We start from the raw sequence: 24,603 nt of genomic DNA, 5'->3' as shown, positions 1-24,603 counted from the left end.
TAGCTACTTGATTGCTTTCATAATCTAATTTTTAAAGCAGTTTTCAAGAACTGTATTAAAAGAAAATTAGAAGGAGGACTGATGAATATTTCAGCATCCTGTCTACTGCATATTAGTGTATTAGTGTTACAAAAGGACATTGTGAGTTTTAAATGTAGACCAGAATTTTGAACCACACCACAGTGATTTATAAGATTGGCTTACTTTCTTTACTAATTCACTGAATTACTTTAAGGTTAATAGAGACCGCATTGGCTCAAAAGTAGCCCTAAATTTTATTTCCTATATTGGCAGTGTTGCTAAGTAAAATTTATCTGCAGAGATACTTGATTTTCTGTGGTGGTGGTGAGGGAAGGTATGAAATAAGTAGTAGAAGGTTCCTTTCTGTAGAGATGTTACTGGTGGGCAGTATTTGGGAGAACTGCTTTGGTCTCTCAGGGAAGTATTTTCCCTATCTAGGTTCTTACCTGCACTCCTGGCTTCTTGGTTGAGATTATTGACTTTCTCTCTGTAAGAACAAAGCCAGGCTGTCTTGGTTTCCTCCTTTCTGCTCCTGCCTGTAGAGTTCCAAGTGCTTTATGTGAAATAACCGACTTATTTAATCTTCACAATAATCCTGTGAAGTAGATTCTATTACTGTCCCCATCTTACAGATGAGTAAACCAAGGTGTAGTGTGTCCACAGCCAACTGGTGGTAAGTGCAGAGCCAGGGTCCAGACCTAGGCCATGTGGTTCGAGTCCAGCTCTTAACTGCTGTGCTGTGTCACCAGAAGCAGCGTACAGCTGACTGAAGGAGTAGTTTATATATATACCAGGAGTCTTTTTTTTTTTTTAAGTCTACTTTAGCCAAACAGTTGAAATAAGACTCACCCATAGGAACTTTGTATCCAAGTTGGCTTTTAGTCTGAATTGCTGAATTTTTATTGCCACTTTGTTTACCACCAATCTGTACAGAAATGGTAAACTGAGTGACATGTATTGGATTTCCTTTTATTTCCTCTGATATTCAGTAGCAGGCACGAAGAGGGAGAGGAGGGCATGAGATTCCCGTAGACTGGGAGCTCGGGTCCTTATTGGTTAGGATTTGCTTATGTTCAATAAAAGATTGTCCCATTTCCTCCCCAGGAACCGACACTGGGTAGACAGATTCAGAGAGTTGTTAGTATGGCTGCCTTGGCCATGGTGTGTGAGGCCATTGACCAGAAGCCAGAGCTGCAGCTGGACTCTCGGGATGCGGGAGCCACGGAAAGGTTCCTCTCCTGTCTCCAGCTCAATCAGACGCTGCAGAAGCCCCACACAGAGGAGGACAGCAGGTGTGTTCACCCCTTGGAGAGCAGCATATACATGAAAGGCATCTCTTTTGCTGATGTTTAAAAATCCATTTTTGTTTGAGTCATTGAGATAATTAGTGATTGCTCAGCCTTACGTAAAGGGTTATGGAAGCTTCAAGATGAGGCTTCAGGGCTTCCCTGGTGGCGCAGTGGTTGAGAGTCCACCTGCCGATGCAGGGGACGCGCGCGGGTTTGTGCCCTGGTCCGGGAAGATCCCACATGCCGTGGAGCGGCTGGGCCCGTGAGCCATGGCCGCTGAGCCTGTGCATCGGGAGCCTGTGCTCCGCAACGGGAGAGACCACAAAGGTGAGAGGCCTGCGTACCGCAAAAAAAAAAAAAAAAAAAAAAAAAAAAAGATGAGGCTTCATTCAGGATTATAACATATTATCAAATTATTCATCCCTGTTACTGGAAACCCATTAACTTTTCTGCATTTAGTTTTCAGTGAATCATTTAAAGTGAGTGCAAGTATCTACTTTCAGTGTAGTTAGGAAATTGAGGTTTGTGTGGTTTCCTCGTTTATTGGTGGACAGGATATTTAATAATGACTGTTTAATTTCTCCCCTTGTAACGATAGTGTACTACTACACGCAAAAGAAATTGAGACAGACTTAAAGAAGGATGGGGTATAACTTTACTTTTTGTCTCAGTTTTTCTGAAGAGTCATCATCTTCCCGAGGATGGGGGAGAATAGTTGCCCAGTATATTCATGACCAGTGGGTCTGCCTCTCTTTCTTGTTGAAAAAATATCACACCCTTATACCAGCCTCAGAGGATGAAATTCTGGAGCCTATTCTACCTGCTGTTCAAATGCCAATAAGGACTTTGCAGTCCGCACTAGAAGCCCTCACAATTCTTCCTTCTGATCAAGTTTTACCTGTGTTCCATTGCATGAAAATTTTGGTTCCCAAGGTAAGATACAGTGAGACCTGAAATAAAGAATAACCATAAGAACAGACCATCAGTTTCTGAAATTGTGATAATTATGTATTTCTTTTTTTTTTTTTTTCCCCCTACCAGCTTCTGACCTCCTCTGAACCTCTCTGCATAGTGTCTTTTGACATGGCTTGGAAAATCATAGCTTCTTTAAGCAACACTCAGCTGATATTCTGGTCTAATTTAAAAGCTTTTGTTCAGTTTGTTTTTGATCCCAAAGTTCTTACCATTGCTGCAAAAATCAAGGGCCAGGCATATTTCAAAATCAAAGAGGTAACTTTTTTAAAAATTGGGATTAAAAGGCACGTAACATAAGATGTAGCATCTTAACCATTTTTAAGTGTACTGTTCAGTAGTGTTAACTATATTTACATAATTATGACAGACCCCCAGAACTTTTTCATCTTGTGGAACTGAAGCTCTGTCCCCATTAAGCATCTCCCCTTTCCCCACCCCGCCTTACAGCCCCTGGCAAGCACCGTTCTACTTTGTTTCTGTGAATCTGATGATTTTAGAAAAAAGAGGGAACTTTCTGTTTTCATTTTAATTTGTATGACCTGTAGCACATGAAGAAGAGAGTTATACTTGTAATTACATATTAGATTTGTTGTTATTTATTTATTCAGTCAGTAAATACTTTGAACCTTCTTCAGTGTCATGAGGAAGAACAAGAAAATCTGCTAGATGTAAAGAAAGTAGGTGCACAGCGGTAGCCCATGAACCACATCTGCCTTACAAACATATTTGGTTCATATAATCAAATTAACATTTTTTGAATTAGTTGCCAGCTTTTAAGAATTGGGAAATTTGCATGAAAACCTGTATTTCCTCTTCTCTTGGAAAATTGGATCATCTGGCAACACTGGTCATTCCTACATGACAGCAGTGTCCTGGCGGTGACTGGTCCCTGGCCCATCCAGGTGGGGCACACCCTTTCTGTTGCTCCACTCCAGACCGTGGCTTGATTTCTCCTGGACCCTGAGGGCAAACGTCATGTGCCATTTGTCAGTGCATCTGTGCTGTTGCTTTTCTTGTTCAAGGAAATATTTCTCTGAATATAACCTATCCAAAGGTCTTTCTGGTTTCTGGAGGCATTTGTGTTTACAGTCACTGATACATAGTAGGGAACATAAGGTGATGGAATTACCTCATGCCTCAGGTTCACATACACTCCTTATCCAAAGGGGAAGATGGAGAATAAATCCATTTATTACCCTGCTGTCTCTGCATCCTTTCCTGACCCACGGAACACACTTAGAGAGTGGGGCCTCTTGTGTTTTGAGGAAAGGGAGGCCCCTGGCAAGTGCAAAGAAAACTGAAAATGTCAAGGGTGAGGCGTTTTTTCTCCCTTTCATTCTCTATCACTCTGGGCAGTTGTTCCTCTGGGATAGTTCTGGGGGAATATCGATGTCAGTAAAATTTTATTTACTTTTAGTATTAAGAAATGAAAAATTAGCATTCTGTGATTGGTTAGCATCTTGCAAACAGTAAAGAGTTTTTAATTTTTTAGATTCTATTTATGGTTATGTTGAAACTATCATTTGAAGGCATTCAAGTAACAGTTTTTAGCAACATGAATTTTTTTTTCTCTTTTTTGAAAAAACTTAATTGGTCAAAGGATAAAGTAACTGTTGTATTTCATTCTAGATTATGTACAGGATAATTGAAATGTCTACTATAAAAACTGGAGTCTTCAATATATTGATAAGTTATTGCTGCAAATCTTGGATAGTTTCTGCTTCAAATGTGTCTTTATCTACTGCTAAAAATTACAGCGAACTTGTCCTTGAGGCGTGTATATTTGGAACAGTGTTTCGGCGTGATCAAAGGTAAAAGATGCCATTATTTCAGCCTCATGTAACTTATATTAAGTGTCTATTTGGGTAGAATTGTGTCTTTATTTTAAGGCTTTCAGTTAGAAGAATATTGATTAATTTTTAATTTGGGACTTTAATTTTTTTCTTCTAAAACTTGTTCTTTGTCACATGTGTTTTATGGAAAGACTTATTCAGGATGTACAGACCTTCATAGAAAATCTTGGGCATGAGTGTGCAGCGAACATGGTTATTGAAAAGTGAGTATGGTGGGTCCTCCATATCTTGATATCAATGCGGCATTCAAAATATAACATCATATGAGAAACATTCTGTATAAGATGTTGCATGAGCCTTCCAAGTTGTGTTAGAAATTATATTGCCTTGCTAATATATTTTCTTCAGATCTGTCACTATTTACTGAAATAGGATAAACTTCCAAAAAATTTAGTGCAAAGTCCAGCATACATAAGGAAATAACTGTGGGGAATATGCAGTCCCTATCCCTCTTCTTTATTTGGGTGGAGGGGTGATCATTAGTGCACATAGTTTGTTTTTTTTGTTTTTTTTTTGGCTAAAATCCACTATTTAACAAGTCACTATGCTCACGCAAAAATAAAATTACTGTTGAAATAGGCCCTAAAGTTTTGATGTCTGAGATAGGCCTATTCTTATCTAACTGCTGAAATAATTTTTTTGGAGCTTTTTAAAAGTTTTTATTTTCTCACATAATTTTCAAAACTTTGTGCATAGGTGTTTATGAAGAAGATAATAAATTGTGTTGTCATGATTCACTTTGATTTTAGAGTTTAGGACAACAAATGACAATTGTGTACAGTTACCACAAAGTGTTTATTATTCTAAGAGTCATAGCTATGTTTTAAATCTGCCACTTTTCATTAAATATATACATTTTTCATTGTTAATTATTTTAATTAATTTTTTGTTTTCTTGGCTGGTTATAGTATAACAATAAGTGAAATTTTTTTAGTTGACATTTCCAGAATATTTGATTTCTACTAGACAGATATTGTTAAATTAAAATGACATTTATTTACATTATAGTCGTTTTAATGAACTTGGAAATACTTAATTAACAATTTCAGTGAATTTATTTTTCCCCATTTGGATACTGGAAATGCTGGGTGGTCAGCACACACACTGAGTGTGTTCTGAGTTTGCCCTTCACTTAGAGACGTGCACTTAGAGTGCACAGTGACAACAGCATCGAGGTGTTGATGTGTGTTCTTGCCCCTGAGCAGGAGGTGTGTGTGGTCCTCTTCCAGAAACAGTGTCATGAGCTGTGATCTGTTTTGTCCACAGATAAGATATTATTGACCCAGTATCAGTAGTGTGTGCCTTGTTTTTCCAGAAGTCTGGGTGAATTTGTGCTCATTCAGACTTTGTGTACAGGATCTCCTGTTGATGTATTTGTTATCTTCCACTGTCTATCCTGATTTAAGATGCATTGTCATTAAATATGAAGCTACTTAATTTTAGAAAACTTTGGAAGGTTTTGATATTTTGAAATTAATATCTAATGTATTTTTTAATTTTGAAAATGCATTAACATAATCTATCATTTTATATTTTTTTAGTACTAAAAGAGAGGACCATTATGTGAGAATTTGTGCTGTCAAATTCCTGTGTTTATTAGATGGCTCAAATATGTCTCATAAGTTGTTTATGGAAGATCTTGCAATCAAGCTATTAGAAAAAGTAAATATGCTTTATTTTACCTTAAAGTATCTTAACTTAGCAGTTCAAGCACTAGCAGTGACGCAACAGAAGTAAACCTGGCAGTTGGCTGAATTTAGACAGCACAGACCATTAAAGCCGGGGAGAGTGCTGCTAATGTAGAAGGACTCCATGCTGCTGTTGCCTTGTGTCTGGTGATGTCCATTTACAGAGGTGCCCCTGTCTTAGTGGTGTTTGTATCAAATTGCAGATCCCATTATTCCAAACTTACACAATCAAGGGGCATTATATTCCCTTGCTAATATATATTCTTCAGATGTGTCACTATTTACTAAAATACGATAAACTTAAAAAAATTTTTAGTGCAAAGTCCACCCCTGTGACCCCATGTCTCCCCCTTAACTGGGCACAAGGAAAGAGAAGTATATTTTCAAGTACTTTTTTTTACTATGTAAATTTGTATGGTTCCTTTTCTAATTTTAAAAGCAGATAAGTTTAGACTTCCTGGTGGTCCAGTGGTTAAGACTCCAGGCTTCCAATGCAGGGGGCACGGGTTCGATCCCTGGTCAGGGAACTAAGATCCTACATGCTGCGTGGCGTGGCCCAGAAATAAAAATTAATTAATTAATTAATTAAGAATAATAAAACTTTTTTTTAAAATGCAGATAAGTTAAAAGCAATGAAATTCATTGTTTTGAAAGGAAACTTGGAAAAAGTATCATAAGAAAGTGTCTTTCTTATCCTTCTGCCTTTCGGAGTATAACAGGCTCCTATGCCCAGTTTATACTTCTTAAACTTGAAGTTGTCACTGATTTTCTTTTCATTAATCACAAGTTCAGTAGGTAATTTAATATTGGTCCCACCCTCCCCCCGCCAAGGATGAATTGGTGTCCAAGTCAAGAACTCGATACTATGTGAATTCTCAACAACATAGAGTGAAAAACCGAATATGGCAGACTCTGCTTGTACTTTTCCCCAGATTCGATCAGGTATAACATTTATTACATTCGTACCTTTAAGCATAATGTTTTCATATGAATAAACTATGTAGTAGAAATTGTCATGTGCTGCTTTAAAATTGAGAAAGTCGTCTGCTTAAAATTTATACTTTAGTTCTTAAAATTGAAGTTGATTCAGAAGTTTTTTTTAATAGACTACTAAGGCAATTAGGTGTTGTAGAAATAAATTGGAAACTGATTTACATGGCCCCATTTAATATATTCTTCCCCTCAGTATTTTATTGTAATATTTTAACTGTTTAAAGTCTCATATGCCACGCTAAAACTTTAAGCTGTTTTTTTAATAGTGACTACTTCTTAATTAAAATTAGTAACCATTTTCAAAGTTGATAAGGAATAGATTTTAATTTTTCCCACCACAGAAAAGAAATCACTGTGTGACATGATAGAGGCTAGTGCTGCTATGGTGGTAGTCATACTGCAATATATAAATGTATCATCACAAAGCGAGAGAGTGGCATGGACATATATACACTACCAAATGTAAAATAGACCGCTAGTGGGAAGCAGCCGCATAGCACAGGGAGATCAGCTCAGTGCTTTGTGACCACCTAGAGGGGTGGGATAGGGAGGGTGGGAGGGAGGGAGACGCAGAGGGAAGAGATATGGGAACATATGTAAGACTGATTCACTTTGTTATAAAGCAGAAACTAACACACCATTGTAAAGCAATTATACTCCAATAAAGATGTTTTAAAAATAAATAAATAAATGTATCATCACATCGTGTTGTACACCTAAACTTATACATTATATGTCAGTGATATCTCAATAAAAATAAATTTTTTAAAATTAATAACCATAACAGTTTAATTTGTATGCTTTATTTTTCTCAGAATTTCTTGAATAGAATTATTGACAAGATTTTCCAGGCTGGTTTCATCAATAATCAAGCATCCATAAAATATTTTATAGAATGGATTATTATATTGATTCTTCATAAATTCCCTCAATTTCTTCCGAAGTTCTGGGACTGTTTTTCTTACGTAAGTAAAGGAGATTTTTCATAATTTTTTTTAATGAAGAAAAGATCTTAGCTATGCTGGGAGATTGTTTCACTTTAATAGTTTTCTGGCTGTCAGTTGCCCTGCCCCTAATGTACTGACATCCTAAATTGTGTTTTGTAGGATTTGAATTAATTTAGGAGACAGAAAGCCCTGGCATTTATCTTGAATATAGCATAATTTTTATTTGAGAGTTCTTCTATTGCAACAAAACAAAGATGGAAAAGGTTTCTGTTATTAAGAAGTAAGGGAAATAGGTGCCTTCTATATTTTTATTTACCAAGCAATGTCTTTGTTTGATCTTAGAGATAAGAATGATGAGGAATTGGGGACTTCCCTGGTAGTCCAGTGGTTAAGACTCCATGCTTCCAATGCAGGGGTGCAGGTTCGATCCCTGGTTTGGGAACGAAGATCCCGCATGCTGCAGGGTGCAGCCAAAAAGTAAAAAAGACAACAAAAAAAAGAATGATGAGGAATTAAGAATGATTAAGAATGAGGAATTAAATGCATTCCTTACATTTTAAAGAATTTCTTAGTAGGGAAATTTCAAATATAACCAAAGCAGAGAGAGTAGAAGGGAGCCCCTACCACCCAGCCAAAAGCAAGTGTCCGTTCGTTTCCATTCTTACCTCCTCTGTACCCTCACGCACACCTCTGACACCCCATCCCCAACATTCTTATATCTTGAAAATCATTTTTAAGGCATCGATACTAAGATCAGTGATAGAATTTGCAGTTGCAGGCTTCCTGACCAATAGCAAGTTGTTTCTAAACATCAGTTCTAAATACTTGCCTCGAGTATTTTCTGCTGGTTCCCAAGTTCACCCTTCCCTTTCTCGGTAAATGACCTTGCCTTCTGTGTGTGAAAAGTATCTCTTTCTGTTTCAGGGGGAGAAACTGTTGTTCTCTCTTCCTCATCTGTGTCTGTGTCCTTATGTGCATTTCCTTCTGGGACTTTACCCTGAGTTCTTCACTCTTCTTCTGTTGACTTTTCCTCCATCCTGCTGTCGTCCTAGTGTCTTCTTTTCCTTCTATTAAACTTCGAGAGTGAGTATCTTTGCCTTTCTCTCTTGCTCTTCTTAAACCACTGGGCTGTGCCGCATCTTCAGAAGTCGCACGTTGAGGGCTTTGTGTGCAGCTACAAACAGCCTTGTCTTTTTCTTCATCTTCCTTACTGCAATGCAGCCTTTCTCGCTGACTGTTGCTTTTCTTCTCCAGCTGACTGTACACTATGGTGATCCCTTCTCCAGTCCCTTGTCCTTCTCTTTCTATACTCCCTTTGCTTTGTACACGCTGTCTCTGCTGGTTCGCTGCATCCCAGCCACCTCCTAGGCCCTCTAACATAATCGCTTCAAACTTCATCCTGTATGACATGAAATTGATGAGCGTGTCTTTGCCTGAAATCCCTGACACACACACACACACACACTCACACACACACCACCCCCACACCCCCCGCGGTCCTTCACTGTCCCAGGCTCCTCTCCTGAAACCTGGGTGTTAGGATAAGCGTGGCAGCGTCATCTTCACAATGATCTTGAAAAGTAGGTCGGAATTTTTACATTTTACTTAGTGAAAAACCTGAAGTCCAGACTTCTCTCTGAAGTCCAGAGACATTAAGTAACTTGTCACACCACTAAGAAGTGACAAAGGTCTGATTCAGATGTCTGTTTCCTTTCAGAAGCTGCGTTCGTCTTCACTCTTCCAAGGTTCCTCTGCTGGCTCTTCCTTCTTCTCTTCACGTCCATAGAATTAAGAAACGTACTTTGACATTTTTTCCTTGCATTGCTTCTCAGACCTGTTACTTTATTAATCTTGTTTGTCTGCTCTCAGGGGGTGGACGCTGCCTCAGAAATTCTCACGGAAGGCCCCTGGTTCTGGTGTGCTTCCAGCCCCCCTGACTCTCCTGTCCCTGGTCAAGCCACCAGTTCCGTCCCGTTTTCCCACTCTGCTCAGTCTCTCGTTTTCCATAAAGAGCTCTCAGAGCTGGTATATTCTCTTCACATCTTTTCCTTGTGGACATCAGGGTTTTTCACTGTAAGCAAGTAAAACGTTTGCTGATTGAATCAAAGGGATGGAAACCAGACAGCGGAGATGGGGGAAGTGAGGTAGCTTACACAGTGCCCAGAAAGCTGCAGAATCCAGCTTGGAAAATAGGCAGGAACAAGGTGGGGCTCAGTGGTTTCCAGAACTGTAGCCACAGGCGTGCCGTACAGCAGGTCCACCAGGGACATTGCTTCACCCCACTGGCCGCCTGGTGCCATCACGGCAGTGCTGCAGCCTTGGCCAGCCATCCGCCTGCCGCCTCTGCCGCCTGCATGGAGTGGGTTCTCTGTGGGCTCTGCCTCTCTGGCATCTCTGGATCCAGGTCAGGTGACTTCTCAGCTGCAAGGAGGCTGGGAAAATGAATGTCTGGCATTTCCAGCTTCTCACAAGACCTATAAGGTGAAGAATTCCCTGAACTGGGAAGGGGATTCAGAATAGATACCCCCAAACAGGCAGTGTCCACTACACCCTTTTCCTCCTTTATTTGAAGCAGGTGACCTTAGCTTTTATGTTTCCGAGAAAATAGCAGTCATCGCATAGGAATACCTTTACCTTCTCAAGAGCAGGCACGCAAATAAATATATAGGGTTGGCCGAGAAGTTCATTCAGGTTTTGCCATAACATCTTCTGGAAAAACCCGAACAAACTTTTCGGCCAACCCAATACCTTGTCCATATCCACCCAAGACTGCTTCCCTCCTATATCATCAAGGACCTGAATCTGCTGTTGAGGTAATTCCTCTGCTTGTTCTCCAGCTTCTCTTCCTGTCTGCCTTCTCGGGAACCTTAGCCCTCAGTCTCTCTCCTATACCTAGTGTCCCCTTCTTAACCAGATGGTTTCTCATCCATTGTTACGGGTATTTACACTGAGCTGCTCCTATAGAGGACGCCTGTAATCACCTATATCCCTACCCTGTCAGAGCCGGACTTGCTGAAAGAAGTGTGTGTATGCCGCAGTTTCGGGGTTTTCATGTTCTCCTCGCCCACAGTTCAGTCCAGCGGACCCACCTCCAGCTCGGTCACTTCTCAGACGACCCTTTGCCAGGGTCGGTGGTCAGCCTCCTGCTTCTCCCCATCCGTCCATGCTGCAGACGACCTCCTTGTTCCTGGTTCAGTAACACACTTCCCTGGTTCCTCCTGCCCGTCTGTTTCTTGTTTTCTGTGTCCTTTCTGGGCACTTCCTTCCCTCCCCAGCTGTTAAAATGTTAGTGCTTCTCAAGGCTGGGCTGCCTTCTTTCCTTAATTTCTCCTTGTTTTATAGTCAGTTTTATCTGGGTCATGGATTCACTTATTATCTGATGTGAATGACCCAATAATTTATATCTTTCAGACATCTTCCCCTAAGTGCTCCTTCAGGCTGACTGCAGCCACGCCCGGCCTGGCCACGTTTGATGGAGCACAGCCATGCCCGTTCATATATCAGTACATATCGTTCATGGCTGTGTTTGAGCTAAAAGGACAGAGTCGACTGTGTGCAACAGACTGTATGGACCTCACAGCTGTATTTTTATTCACTGTTTGGTCCTTTACAGAAAGCTTTGCTGACCCCCGCTGCGGACATTCTTCTTGAATGTTTATAAATCATCTAAAACTTGGATGTCTGACACCAGGTGCCTTATATTTGCCCCAAACTTGATCTTTTTCTACTATTGTAAACAGCACCACCGTCTATACAGCTGCACAAAGCAGGGAACTCAGCACTTTTCCTGACTCTGGACCAGATCCTGTCGCTCTTACCTCCCGAGTGTTTCTCAGTCACCATCTCCCGTCTCTGCGCTTGGCCTTGGTCCAGGCTGCATCGTCCACTGCACTGCTCCCCTCGGTGGACCACCTGCGTCCCCTCTTCCTCCCTTTCAATCTACTCTCCACACCGAGGCCAGAGCAGGTTCTTCAAAATGAAAATGTGATCAGGTCATCCACTTTCTTAAAACACTGCTTTCAGAACAAAGACCGAAGCCTTGAGTGGCCTGCAGGTCTCACGTGGCCTGTGCCCTCCTCCCCGTCCAGTCCATGTGCCCCATGTTCCCACCTCTGCACTTGAGTCATTGATGCATGGATGGGCTCAGTTTTCTGTTGCTGGAACATTCCAAAGGCCAGGGGAGTGAACAACAACACTCTGCTATTTTTCCTGTTTCTGGATTGACTGGACCAGGCTGGGCTGTTGTGCATGTGGTATCCACTGGGCTGGGACCTGCAGACGACTTCTTCAGCCACGTGCTTGTCACCTTGGCTGCAGTAGTGGGGACAGCCGCAGTGCCGGGCACCACTGGTTCTGCAGCTCTCCCTGTGGTCGCTCAGGGTGCCAAGGACGAGCATTCCAGGAGGGTGCGTCTTGGTATACCCGCACGTTCCCAGCCTCTGATCCCGTCCAGAGCAGATGGCGTGGCCACGCCCCCCAGCTGGGAGGGGCCTGCATTAGGGCCTGATTACCGGGCAGCTTGCTTCATCGCGGACCCCCCACGTGGCCGAGTACCCCTCTGACCTTTTCTGTTCTTTCTCCTCTTTGCCTGCATAACTGCTTCTCTTTCTTCAGATCGCAGTTCATGTGTCGTTTGTGTCATTTCTTAAAGGAAGCTGCCTCCCCGAGTAGTTTAGATCCCCTTAGTGTGGGTGTTTGTAGCACATAAATAGTTCTTTTTGTAATGGGAATTTTAATTTATTGTCTGGTTTGATTTTGTCTTTCCTCTCCATTAGACCCTAAGCTCCAGGAAGGCAGGAATCTTACTTATTTTTGTTTTCCTCTGTTTCCACCACAGTAACTGGTCCATGGAACACAGTCAATAACTAACTACTAGTTACATAAAGGAATTAATCATCTGATTCGCCTTTTGGAACAGTTTCTGAACTGTGGTGTCTGTAGTCTCTTTCCAGTCTACCCGGCGTCCATCAGTTTTTTATCATTAAAATAATGTGTAATTCCAAGTCACTGTCATAGGGAAGGTTTCCGAATTCCAGTTGAACACTCTTATAAGTAGCGTTTCATTGAGGCTCTTTTTTGTTTGTTTGTTTTTTGCGGTACGCGGGCCTCTCACTGTTGTGGCCTCTCCTGTTGCGGAGCACAGGCTCCGGACGCGCAGGCTCAGTGCCCATGGCTCACAGGCCCAGCCGCTCCATGGCATGTGGGATCTTCCCGGACCGGGGCACGAACCCGTGTCCCCTGATTGGCAGGCGGACTCTCAACCACTGTGCCACCAGGGAAGCCCTCTTGAGGCTTTTTGTAAGCAGCTGCAGGGCCCCATTTAACCTCTGCTGCTCCCCTCCGTACGGGGGCCTTTGCCTCCCGCTTGCCTGTCTTAGTTCGTCTTGCTCATCTTCACCTGTTCACCCCCCTCCCTGTTCCCCTGCCCACCTCCGCTTTCTCCAGCCAGCCCTTCTCTCCCTGCAGTGCGCTCACCCTGGTCTCCCCCAGTTACTCCTCGCCTGAGTGGTTAGCGGGCGTGTGTCTGATGAGTGTTGTGCGTGCGGGCGTTTGGCTCTGGGACGTTCCTGTGCTTTCTCGCTTTTCCTCCTCTCCTCCCACCCAGGCCGTGGCTCCGTCGGGGAGGATCCGGCCCCAAGTGTCCAGCCTGGTGCCTTGATGTGCACGGGCTCACGGCAGCTTTGAATGACTGTTTCGTGTATCTGATTTATTTTCAGGCTGAAGAAAACCTTAAAACAAGCATTTGTACATTTTTATCAGTTTTGTCGCATCTGGACATCATTACTGAAAATATTCCAGAGAAGGTGGGTTTATATTGTTTGTGAGAAGAGTTCAGACTTGACTATCAAAATAGAACTTACACAATTGTGCTGTTTTCATTTAGAGTAGTCCTTGTGTGTTTTGCAGTTTCTCCCCTTCCCTTCCACTCCCCTCCTAATGGCACACGCACTTAGACACAAACGCACAATAAGGTGTTACCACGGGCACACACACACTGAGATAACAACTGAGCCCATGTTAAATCTCTAGACAAATTAATGGGCAACTTTTAATGATAGGGTGCTTAACTTTATACAAGTATTTACGTAAGATTATTTAAATAAGACATCCCTCATTGCATTTAACTATTCCTTGGCTGGCAGAGTTATCTAACAAATGCTTGTACAAAGAAACTCATGGTCAGAGTATTAAAAGCCATTGTGTTATTGAAGGTTTATATAAAATGACTGTCATTATTCAGAGTGTGAAAGCCAGTTCTTCATCTTTCTCAGGTTTAAAGCATCTTCCCTTAGATAAGTAGAGATCTTAGCTAATTCTGGTTAATCACTATGGCAACTGTGGAGAATTCAGGAAAACCTGCTGGTAAAGATTTAGAGCAAGATTCTATATTATTGAATCTACATAGAATGTACTGGTATGTTGTAAACTCTGGGAGAAACTTAACACAGTCGACCCTCGGTCAACACAGGAGTTGGGAGTACCGACCCTCTGCGCAGTGGGAAATCCACACGTAACTTTACCGTAATACAAGGTTCCTCATCTGTATCTGTGGATTCAACCACCCGAGGATCATGTAGTACTGTAGTACGTCTTTAGTGAAAAAAATCCACGTATAAGTGGACCTGCACAGTTCAACCCCTGCTGTTCAGTGGTCAGCTGTCTGAAATAAATGTTGTTTAGTGTTGAAAGTGAGGTAAAAATATTGGGGGGATAGGTTTCCTAGAATTTTTCAAAGCGTTGTCTTTAAGCACGGTAACAATCAGATTTCGTTGTTAACCTATTTCATCAATCCTAAGAACAGGTCTTTCTTCCCACCATATTTTAACCTCAAAAAACCATGATAATATCTTAAAATTGATGGTGTGTTACAGTGTCTGTCAGCCAGATGGCAGTGTGTTAGTTATAGTTATGTGAAAACTTGTGTTACACCTTCTGTTAAGAGTTAAGAAAGCTCTAGCATCAGATAATAGCAGTTGTTATCTTTCTGTTTTAAATACGTGCAGGGAAGAGATTTGCTTACAATCTGTTGAGAGAAGTAAGATAGACAAGAAACTGTACAATTGCAGGGCTCTTAGCTTGGTGCAGCCCAGTAACATTTACAGATGAGCCGTTTGGTAGGAGCATTAAGGTAGCTCCTGATACTGTATTAAAAGTTTGAGCCCATCTGGTTTCCACATTAATACATGTCACTTCCTTTGCCTTTCAATATCTGTTGAACTGTGTGGTTTTAGAAATCAGGGATTATCATTGCATAAACTCTCCTGGCTGTGAAGGTGAAAAACTCTGTGAATTCACAGGAAAAGACTACAGGGAAGTTTAAACTCTTATTATTTTTCTCCCCACTTCTTAATTTTCCTGCCACCACTCAGTGCTGTGTGGGTCCAAGGTCACCATTAGAGGAAACAGAGTAGTTCAGACCAGGGGAAAACAGCACTTTATGAGGTACCTTCACTTACTATTTCTAACTTTTTCAGCCCATGGTAAGGTAATAAGTGATGGAGACTTCTTAAAACACTGGTCATACAATGGTTAGCATGAAAGTACTTCATTCAGATTAACCTAGGTACTGGAGTATGGGGGAGAACATGTGTGGCAGCATATGGTAAATAAAAACTAAAGAGCTGGGAAGATACTTTCCTTCTTGAGGCAATCACTGCTGCCCGTGTATCTGTCTGAGAATGACGACGCAAAACCAGTGAAATAAGATTTTACTTTGTAGCATTTTCGTCACCTGTACTCCTTGTTCTTGGTCATACAGTCAAGGGTAAAATGGTCCATGTTTACATCTGAAGAATGTTTCTCCTTTTCAGAAACTAATTCTGAAGCAAGCCCTTATTATCGTACTGCACTGGTGTTTTAATCACAATTTTAGCATTCGACTGTATGCCTTAGTTGCTCTTAAGAAAATCTGGAGCATGTGTAAGACATTGCACGTTGAAGAACTTGATGCTTTGACTTCCATTATTGAATCCAGTCTGAATCAAGTGGAAAACATGCATGGAGCAGGGTAAGCAGGCCTTGTCCCCTTACCCCTCGGTCCGGCATTGTGTGCAGAGAGGGCATAGAGGGTGCCCAGCTTGAGCAGCTTCTGTTTAGCCCCTCACGCTGCAGCGCACAGAGCTCAGGTCAAGCAGCATTTAAGCAGCCCTTTGACGTGCAGTTTAATGACAGTTCTAAGTGCTCTCAGCTCCGTCACTGACCTTTGTCTTTTCTTTTTCTTTTCTTGCTCTTTAATCCTTGATCTTTGATTTAGGGACCTCTAGATGTTTCTCTTCAGCGTAGCCAAATGTTTTCATCCTCTGTTGTCAAAGAACTGCTGAGAAGCAACATGACCTGACTCTAAAGCCATGCTCATAACCCCTCAGCTGTCCGGGTTAAAGCTAGAAGCTCTTGCCTTTTCTTTTCTAAGAGAACTTCTCTATCCCCCAAACAAAGTCCTGCTCAGGTGCTCAATATCAAACCGATACAACACCGCTGCTGGGATGGAGTAGGTGGGGGTGCACAACTCAATAGGAAAACCCAGGGGGATGGGAGCTCGGACACATACTGGGGTGTTGTCCTTTGAAGAGACCCTTGAAAGCCAAGGGGCAGAGAAGACAGGTGCATAAGGAGGGGCCAGCCTCTCATCTCAGGTCTTCTCACCCCACTGATGATGAGGCGCAGCCGGCAGTGACAGGAGGGGCTGGGAACTCAGGGGTGAAGAAGGTACGTTGGCCAGAGCAGGAGAATGAACTTGCCGGAAGGTGTCTTGAAATTGCTGCTTAGCTTTTGGGTTGTTGGTCATGAATTTAAACTGAAACCTGCCGGTGGCCATGTTTTGTAATTTTTACTCCTCCCTCTTTTGCCTTCTAAAACTTGACAAATTTTTGGTTTTTGTTGTTTGTGATATTACTTTCATTTCGCTTACGAAAGTTGGTACGGTTTGGCTGCGTGTCGTGAATCTTCAGGGTAGAAAACGTGACTTACGTGGACTTCCCTGGCAGTCCCGAGGTTAAGACTCCGCGCTTCCACTGCAATGGGCAATCCCTGGTCGGGGAACCGAGATCCCACATGCTGCGCAGCGCAGCCAAAAACAAAAAAGTAACTTATGTAACGATTTTCTCTCCTGAAAAAAAAAAAAAAAAAAAAAAAAAAGCATTTATGGCCAGACAGAGACATAAGGATCCCAGCCTAGATTTCTTCCATGGTTCCCTTTTAGAATTCTTTTTCCCCAAGCCCGGGAGCTGTACCTGCGGCAGCTGTTCCTGTGAGATTTTCCCATCGTTGTCTGTTGACTGATGACTGTCTCTTTGATGGAGTGGAGACCTGAGTTTCATTCTTGTTGAGTCACTGTTTGACGTAGGACTGTGAGAGAGTTATTTAATTTCTTTGTCTTCTGTCGTTGAGTTTCATTTCAAAATGTCAGATTTAGGGTCAGCTTTTAAGGATGTTGATCTTGGAGATAGGCGTTATAAATCTTGGGATAAAAGTCACAAGATTTTCCATTCATTCTAAATTCTGCAGTTCCTCTTTAAGAGAGCTACTTGGTCTTCCCCCTTCCCAGAGTGGGTTCACTAGTCTGTACCTCACGTGTATCTTTAACACTTAGGAACGCGAAGAAGAACTGGCAACGAATCCAGGAGCATTTCTTTTTTGCATCGTTCCACCCACTTAAGGACTACTGTCTGGAGGTGAGCAGAGAATCTCATTTGCGAACTCTCTTCCGTATCTTTAGTCCCGGTGCTTCCTTTCTGCCGCGGTTGTTGAAGGTATATGAGGTTAACTGTCCTTACAACACTGCCTTCACGTCGTAAAGCGCTCCGTGTAATTTTGTCACTTCATGCAGATGGCTGCTTGCGCTTCACTCTTCAGCAGTGAAAATTGGCTAGTCATTTTCACTTTCTGTTTCTCAGGCAGTGTCTGGCTTGTAAACACTGGAAGGGGGAATATTTAACTCTGAACAGAAATCTGTTCTGACATTAAAAGGAAATGAGTGAGAACATTTGTGCAGGTGAGATTTGTTGTAACGAAGCCCATTGTTATGAAAGAGCGAAAAGATCTACTCTTCTGTTAAGTGCCTATTTTAGGCTCTGGATGGCTGGAATTGTATAGCAAATGATCCACCATCTCAGTGATCGTAACAGAATGTGCTTATATAATTTCTTTAAACTTATTACAGTTAGCATGTGAATTAATTAACTTAATATATAGATTATTAAAATTTGTACATATGATATTACTTTCTCCCTTTTTCGACTACAGTTATAGTGTCCTGCCTTGGAATTTAAAATGTGATCTAGGAACTTGGAAGTATCAGAAACTTTAGCTACAATGCATAAGCAGTTTTCTTTGTTGTTGGGTTGTGTGTGTGTGTGGATTACTAATAAGCTGGCCTTTAAAAAAAATACAGATCTATATGTTGTGAGATAGTCATCAGAGAACATTATTGTGTACTTTGTTGCTTCGTTGCAAAAATTACTTAGGATTTTTCAAATATTTTAACGTGCTCTGTTCTGTGTCCTTTAGCGCCCAGAATGCTTTGTTTGACATCTTTCTGAAGGACTCTTAATAACTCTCTAGTGCTAAGTCAGCCTTTTCTATTCAGTTCTCCAGCAGGAGTAAGTCCCTTGCTTCCCCTTTTCCTTCATCCTGACTTTGACTGCCTCACCCTCATATGTTTTATATATTTTATTCTCTATTAATTATACGAACCATAACTGTACATATCAATAAAATAATGGCACACAAGAACTCTGTTTATACATTTGGAGCTATACTTGGTACCTACTTAATTAACAGTTGCATTCATTATGCCAGTTTCAATTTGCACAAATATTGCTAATAAAGAGAAAACCATATTCATTCTAAAAACTTTTATGAAGGCTTGGACATTGTTATAAGTTTATTACTTTATTTTTAAATTGCCTACTGTGCTTCTGCTTCCTATGTGCCTTTTCACATTTGAGGATTATCTGGATCTCAGTGTTCTTGTCATAGGTAAGAAAAGGGAAGGAGGATTGTTATGTAATGACTGAATAACTGCTGTTCACAGTGGTGTCACACTGTGCAGTTTACAAATCACTTTCATGTGCTCTTTTAACCTGATTTTACCCTCATTTTACCAATGAGGAAGTTGAAGCTGAGAAAGGCTAATGGCTTGTCTAACGTCACACAGCTAAGATACAGTCGAGGCAAAATCTAGATTCTAAATTTGTATTTTGGCAGCAAGAGTAAAGATCTGGCATCACAAGAGCTCGAACTTGATTGCTTATGGAGGTGTCTGGTTGTCAGTAAATAGCATTTATCCAAATGTTGTCCAACATTAATGCTGATTAATTCCAAAACACTTCTTGCTTGTGTTAAGAGCATGGTGTATATTATGTTACATACAGTTAGAGATACTGGAGTGGAAGATCTGCCCGCTCTCAAGGATTTCCTAAATTAATCCCTTAATTTCTTAGAGAAGATAAGAAGTAGAGATAGACAGTTGCTACAAGGTATAAATGAAAGTATGTAATTTGATCACATGTGATAGTTTGGGAGAACACATCAGTAATAATAATTAAGTTGTACTTTAAACATGTTATCATGTATTTCTCTGTTATTTTTAAGGGAAAAAAATTTAGACTTTTACAATTCTCCTTACAGACCATATTTTATATCCTTCCACGCCTTTCCGGCCTTGTTGAGGATGAATGGATTGCCATTGGTAAATTTACCAGGTTCACTGACATTCCTTTAGATGCAGGATTTCAGTGGTACCTTTCTCCAACTCAGCTTTATGAACTAAAACCAGGTGACTGGTCCCAGCAGGACATAGGTAAGAAAAACTTTTTGTTTTACTTTTTCTCCCTGTTGCCTTGGTCAGGCTCACTGATTCACCTTACTTAGAATAGGTGGTCGATAGTATCACTTTTTCATTGATGTGGTGAATTCTGCTCCTCCACTTAGAGAAAAGACAAAGTGTGGTGTCACTCTGACTAGTACTTTCCGTTGACGTTGGCTTTGCTCTTAATAGCCAAAGAGAGCTTGATCTGCTTTACTATATAAAGCTAAAGGCTTCTGTCTTCTTTGAAGTATTGATAATTAATATTCATTGCTCTTCTACTATATATTTCTGAAAAAATATAGATATAAAAAGGGCCAAATTAAGAAATCTCTTTTCTTGTCCTATCTGGGAGTGAAGCAGAGCTCTGCGTTCCCTGCTCGGTCTGGCTGAGCATCACTCATCTCTTAGCCCTCTTTTCCCTATGGCTCCAGCCCTCCTTTCACGTGCCCCCGCCCCCATCCTTCCCTGCAGCTTTCTCAAGGACCTCCCTTTCCCTCTGTTACTTCTCATCCTCCTCCTTCCCTTCACAATCCAGCTGCCCCAAAAAACCGGGATCAAGTCCCCCGCCCATTTTTAAAATCACAACTAACCTTAAGAGATGTGTAGTAGTGATCTGCATTCTCAGCATTTCTGTCACTCACATTTTGTCCTCCTTCTGGCTTCCCCAGCCCATAAGCATCATTAAAACTTCTTTCAGAAAAGCAGAAATTGTCTTTGTCTACTTCTTTACAAAATCTAAACAGATGCTCTTTTCTTACCATACCTGACCCTATGTAGCATTTATTTGCTCATTTCTTGCTATCCTGATTTTTCTCCTCAGTCTGACTTCTCACTCTCCTTTGAGTTCCCCTCCCTCGTCCCTTGTATTTATAGTTCTCTCAAATTTTAGTGTTTTCAGGAATCCCTTGGACATCATGTTAAAAGTACAGATTCTTGGGTCCCACCCTTAGATTTTTGTCTGGAGGAGAGTTCTAGGAAAGTGCATTTTTTTATCAAATACTCTAGATGGTTCCCTTTAAGACTATCACCTTAAATTTATTTACTGATTGCCCCCTGTGTGCTGAACAGAAGACAAAGGCCCTGCCCTCAGGGCGCTTACATTCCTACAGGGGGACAACCCTAAACAAACAGATAAGATGTCAGGTAGTAAAAACTACTATGGAGAAAATTAAGCAGAGTAAAGAGGGTGAGAGAGGATTAAAAAGACCTTTTTAAGGAGTTGACATCGAGCAGAGGCTTACATGAAGTGAGAGCAAGTCAGGCAAAGCCTGGGAAGAGCAAATGTGGATTTGGGGGCAAAAGACAGTGACAGGAGCCTTTTCAGGGTGGAGGGGCCAGCCTGACCGGGAGGGGAGGAGAGGGGAGCAGCACATCTGGACGTCTTGTCTGAGTTCTGCCGTGGCGTGAGTGGGGCAGGCAACTGGGGAGTTATTGGATGGGGAAAAGACTACAGAGGTCTTTCTGTTTGGTAAAGAGGGGGCTATTGCAACAGGGTTTCTCTGCTGAGACGTGAATGTTGAATGCTTTCATTGGCCTGGTTTTCTTCTCATTCTGTTTGCTCTCCCTGCACATTTTTATTAATTTCCACAACTGGAAACCACCTATGTAACTGCAACTTTCAGATCTTTATCTCTGGCCAGCCTCTTTCCTGAGCCTTCTGGACGCTTGCATCAGCTCATCTATAAGCTCTTTAAACTCAGTATCCAAATCCATGTTACCTTTCTGCCCAGACGCACCTCTTCTAATCCCCTTCCTATTAAGGGTCTCACAGAAGTCATTCTTCCGCTGTCCCTCTAGCCACATCCGTCCGTTATCGGATCTTGGCGATTCTGCCCTTCTTCTTCAGCCCCTCTTGCAGAGACTGTTTCTGTCTTTTCTGGGCTAGTGTGAAAGCCTCTCAGTGGTTTTCCCTCCCCAACTTGTCCTCCACATCGTTTTTAAGAGGTGGTTTTTCTGCAACACAAAACCAGTGCTGTTACCCCCCTTCTTAAAACGCTGTACTGCCTCCTGTCTGTAGAATAAATTCTTTATCATTTTATACACAAAGCCCTAACGACCTGGTCTGAGTCCCGTCCCTCCCTCCACCGCAGGCTGTGAGTGACATCAAGGCACCACCGCTGCCTGCGACCTGCTCGTGCGCACGTGTCCACAGTTGGCCCTGCCCTTCCCACGCTGCATCTTGCTCTTTTGCCCCTCCCTCCCCCCAGACATTAGCAACTCCTGTCTGTGTGGGCACACCCTCAGTATAGTACCGCGTCGTGGTTCCGTGCGTGTCTCTTCCCTCCCCAGTAACCTAAGTGCCCCCGTTTGCACAGTCAGGTTTGGAGTGGGAAGGAGAGCCTGGAAGGAGAGTCTCAGTCCTGAACTAGACATCGCAACGCAATTAGACAGGTCAATAACATCCGTGTACTCATCGGGGTAGCCGAGAGATAACTGCTCCAAAGAACAGTCCTCGTTTTTAGAAAAGGTCTCCCAAGTACTTGGAAAATAATTTAAGATAAAGACTATTTATGTTGTTTTCCGGCATACAATATTTCTACAGAAAATTCCAATCTAATAACACCATTGTTTGTAAGATACGCCATTATTTTATGTAACTCTAAGAAAAAAATGCTACCAAACCCATGATACCCTTACGGATTCTAAGATGCTTCCCAATTTGGGGTATGCTAAAATGGAAAAAATGTGCACCTTTGATTTTCATGAAATGTTGTCGTATTTTGGTTAGCAGGGTAGAATTTGAACATTTTAAACTGTTACTGAAAATGACAATTGTATCTGAATCCAAGTAAAGTTCTTTAGTCAGTGAATCTCATTCTAAACTATCATTTTAAGCTCTTAAAAAAGTAAATATGCAGGTAAATCAACAGAGAAGGAGATTTATATTTTCTTTTTCTTTCCCAGGTTCTAACTCAGGCGAAGCAGATAACGAGTCAGAGTGGAGTGATGTTCAGAAGAAGATTATCCCATGGAGAAACAATGTTCCCGACTTAGACCTGGAGCTGGTATTTCAGGATCGTGCAGCCAAACTTGGAAAGTCACTCAGCAGACTGATTGTAGTGGCCTCACTCATTGACAAACCAACCAACTTAGGAGGTAAAATTAGAGTTTCCACTGGGCTTGCTTAACATCTTCTGATCCTGAAAATTTGTAACTGACCCAGTGCCATTTGTGGCCTCTCTTCCACATTTCCCCCTCTCCGGGAGCTTCAGAGGAATGCCTGGGACCTAGTGAACTTGGCCTTAGACTGGCGGCAGTAACCCCGGCTTGTCCTGTGCAGGGCTGTGCCGGACCTGTGAGGTGTTCGGGGCCTCGGCGCTCGTGGTTGGCAACCTTCAGTGCATCAGAGACAAGCAGTTTCAGCACCTCAGCGTTTCAGCAGAACAGTGGCTTCCTTTAGTGGAGGTGGGCGCAAAGTGATTTATTAATAAAATTTTCATTTGCTAGACTCTTTTGTAGTACTCTGTCTTCACGTTATCAACCCTTTTGAAGTAGTCCAGCCTTTAATGGCTTAAAGATAATACTGAAAAGTAAAATACAGCCCACTCTGTTCTATTCTTATTATCTTTCACACTGTTGTATTTTTAGAAATCAATAATGTAGAATTCTTTTCAGTAAAATGTGTCCTGTTATAAGTCACTCGTTTGATAAATTTATGAGATGTTGGGAGCGTTCTTTTTTATAGTGTATAATTCTGTCCTTTTCCTTTGAACAAATTTCAGTTTCATGAAAGTGTTTTTTTCTTTAACTGATTTTACCCCCAGGAGGGCTGTAAATGAATGATTTAATATTCTGCTCTTTGTAAACGAATATTTAGGTAAAACCACCTCAGCTGATCGATTATCTGCAACAGAAAAAAGCAGAAGGTTACACCATCGTGGGTGTGGAACAGACTGTGAAAAGTTTAGACTTAACCCAGTACTGCTTCCCTGAGAAGTCTCTACTCTTGTTGGGGTAAGAACACTGTCTTGAGAGTCTGTCTAGAAAACGTTCCAGAAGGTTTACAGTTTTACCTGGACTCTTGATCATACACCTGTACCTGGCTTTTGACTTGCAAGGTTTATGGAAAGCCCCCCTAAGTTTTCATTTTATTTCACCCGTTTGGAATGGTCAGGTGAACACAGAATTGACCCATAAACCTTCTTGTTACACTCGCCTTTATTTTCCTGGTACCATAGACTTGTGTCATTTTGTTAACCTGTCTCTTCCAGTAACATCCAGGATATCTGAGAAGAAAACTGTTTATTATAAGAAAACTAACCTTTCTTCTCCCATTTTTCTGAATCAGAAATGAACGGGAAGGAATTCCAGCAAATCTGATCCAGCAACTGGACGTGTGTGTGGAAATTCCTCAACAGGGCATCATCCGCTCCCTCAACGTCCACGTGAGTGGAGCTCTGCTCATCTGGGAATACACCAGGCAGCAGCTGCTGAAGCAGGGGGACCCTGGGTCCTGAAGTTTGTGCCTTGTCTGAGACGAGTTATCAAGTTATCGAGTTATCTATCGGTGCTGTTGAAACATTGTTTTAAAACTATTTGGACTGATGAGATAGATTCTGAAATCTATTGGGATAATTTGCATTTCTTTATTTGCAGTTTAATGCCAAAACTTTGTCATGTGCCTTAACTATATTGCTGTATGTTGTCCCCTTTAATAAACCTTTTTTAAAGCTAAGTTGTATTGCTTCTTTACTAAAATATTTTAAGCAGTTTTGGAAATAAAACAATGTATTTTAAAAAGATCATTTCTTTCCTAGAAACTAGTATTGTCAGAAATGTGGATCATGGTAGGAGGAAGGCAGAATTAAGGCAGCTCTGATTATCTGTGAATACCACACCCCTGTCAAGAGCAAGCACAGGGCCGGGGGGCAGGGGGTGGGGGGGAAGCAGAGCTTCAGTGTGAGGAGGAGTCATTGGCCTCTTTCTGCTGATTCTGCGCAGGGAGGAAACATGCTTGGCAAGGTGCCAAACCAGCTTCCCTGTGAAGTTCATAACTTATTTTTAAAGCCATAAACTAGGCCATAATCA

At 41.7% G+C, this 24,603-nt stretch overlaps 1 protein-coding gene across 3 annotated transcripts in view; it reads left to right on the top strand.

Annotated features, from left to right (window-relative positions):
- TARBP1 (tRNA guanosine 2 -O-methyltransferase TARBP1) overlaps positions 1-24,250 on the top strand; it is a 66,251-nt gene extending 42,001 nt beyond the window's left edge. The window contains exons 15-30 of one of the 3 annotated variants that reach the window (XM_081244591.1): positions 1,126-1,313; positions 1,982-2,243; positions 2,352-2,540; positions 3,915-4,096; positions 4,270-4,341; positions 5,680-5,800; positions 6,658-6,768; positions 7,635-7,784; positions 13,484-13,570; positions 15,578-15,774; positions 17,356-17,437; positions 19,395-19,566; positions 22,480-22,671; positions 22,856-22,980; positions 23,393-23,529; positions 23,864-24,250. In XM_081244591.1, the coding sequence (XP_081100717.1) occupies positions 1,126-1,313; positions 1,982-2,243; positions 2,352-2,540; positions 3,915-4,096; positions 4,270-4,341; positions 5,680-5,800; positions 6,658-6,768; positions 7,635-7,784; positions 13,484-13,570; positions 15,578-15,774; positions 17,356-17,437; positions 19,395-19,566; positions 22,480-22,671; positions 22,856-22,980; positions 23,393-23,529; positions 23,864-24,032 (2,436 nt within the window). In that variant the 3' untranslated portion in view covers positions 24,033-24,250. Of the gene's footprint in view, positions 1-1,125; positions 1,314-1,981; positions 2,244-2,351; positions 2,541-3,914; positions 4,097-4,269; positions 4,342-5,679; positions 5,801-6,657; positions 6,769-7,634; positions 7,785-11,177; positions 12,948-13,483; positions 13,571-15,577; positions 15,775-17,355; positions 17,438-17,659; positions 17,758-19,394; positions 19,567-22,479; positions 22,672-22,855; positions 22,981-23,392; positions 23,530-23,863 lie in introns of those variants that run through there. The other 2 variants (XR_014016700.1, XM_081244592.1) reach the window with 2 other exon arrangements.
- The last annotated feature ends 353 nt before the right edge of the window (positions 24,251-24,603 follow it).

The sequence above is a fragment of the Mesoplodon bidens genome (genome assembly GCF_964165515.1).
Source record: "Mesoplodon bidens genome assembly, chromosome: 1".
Classification (NCBI taxonomy): domain Eukaryota; kingdom Metazoa; phylum Chordata; class Mammalia; order Artiodactyla; family Ziphiidae; genus Mesoplodon; species Mesoplodon bidens.
Note: the sequence above shows the minus strand (reverse complement) of the source record. Positions and strands in the feature narration are given on the sequence as shown.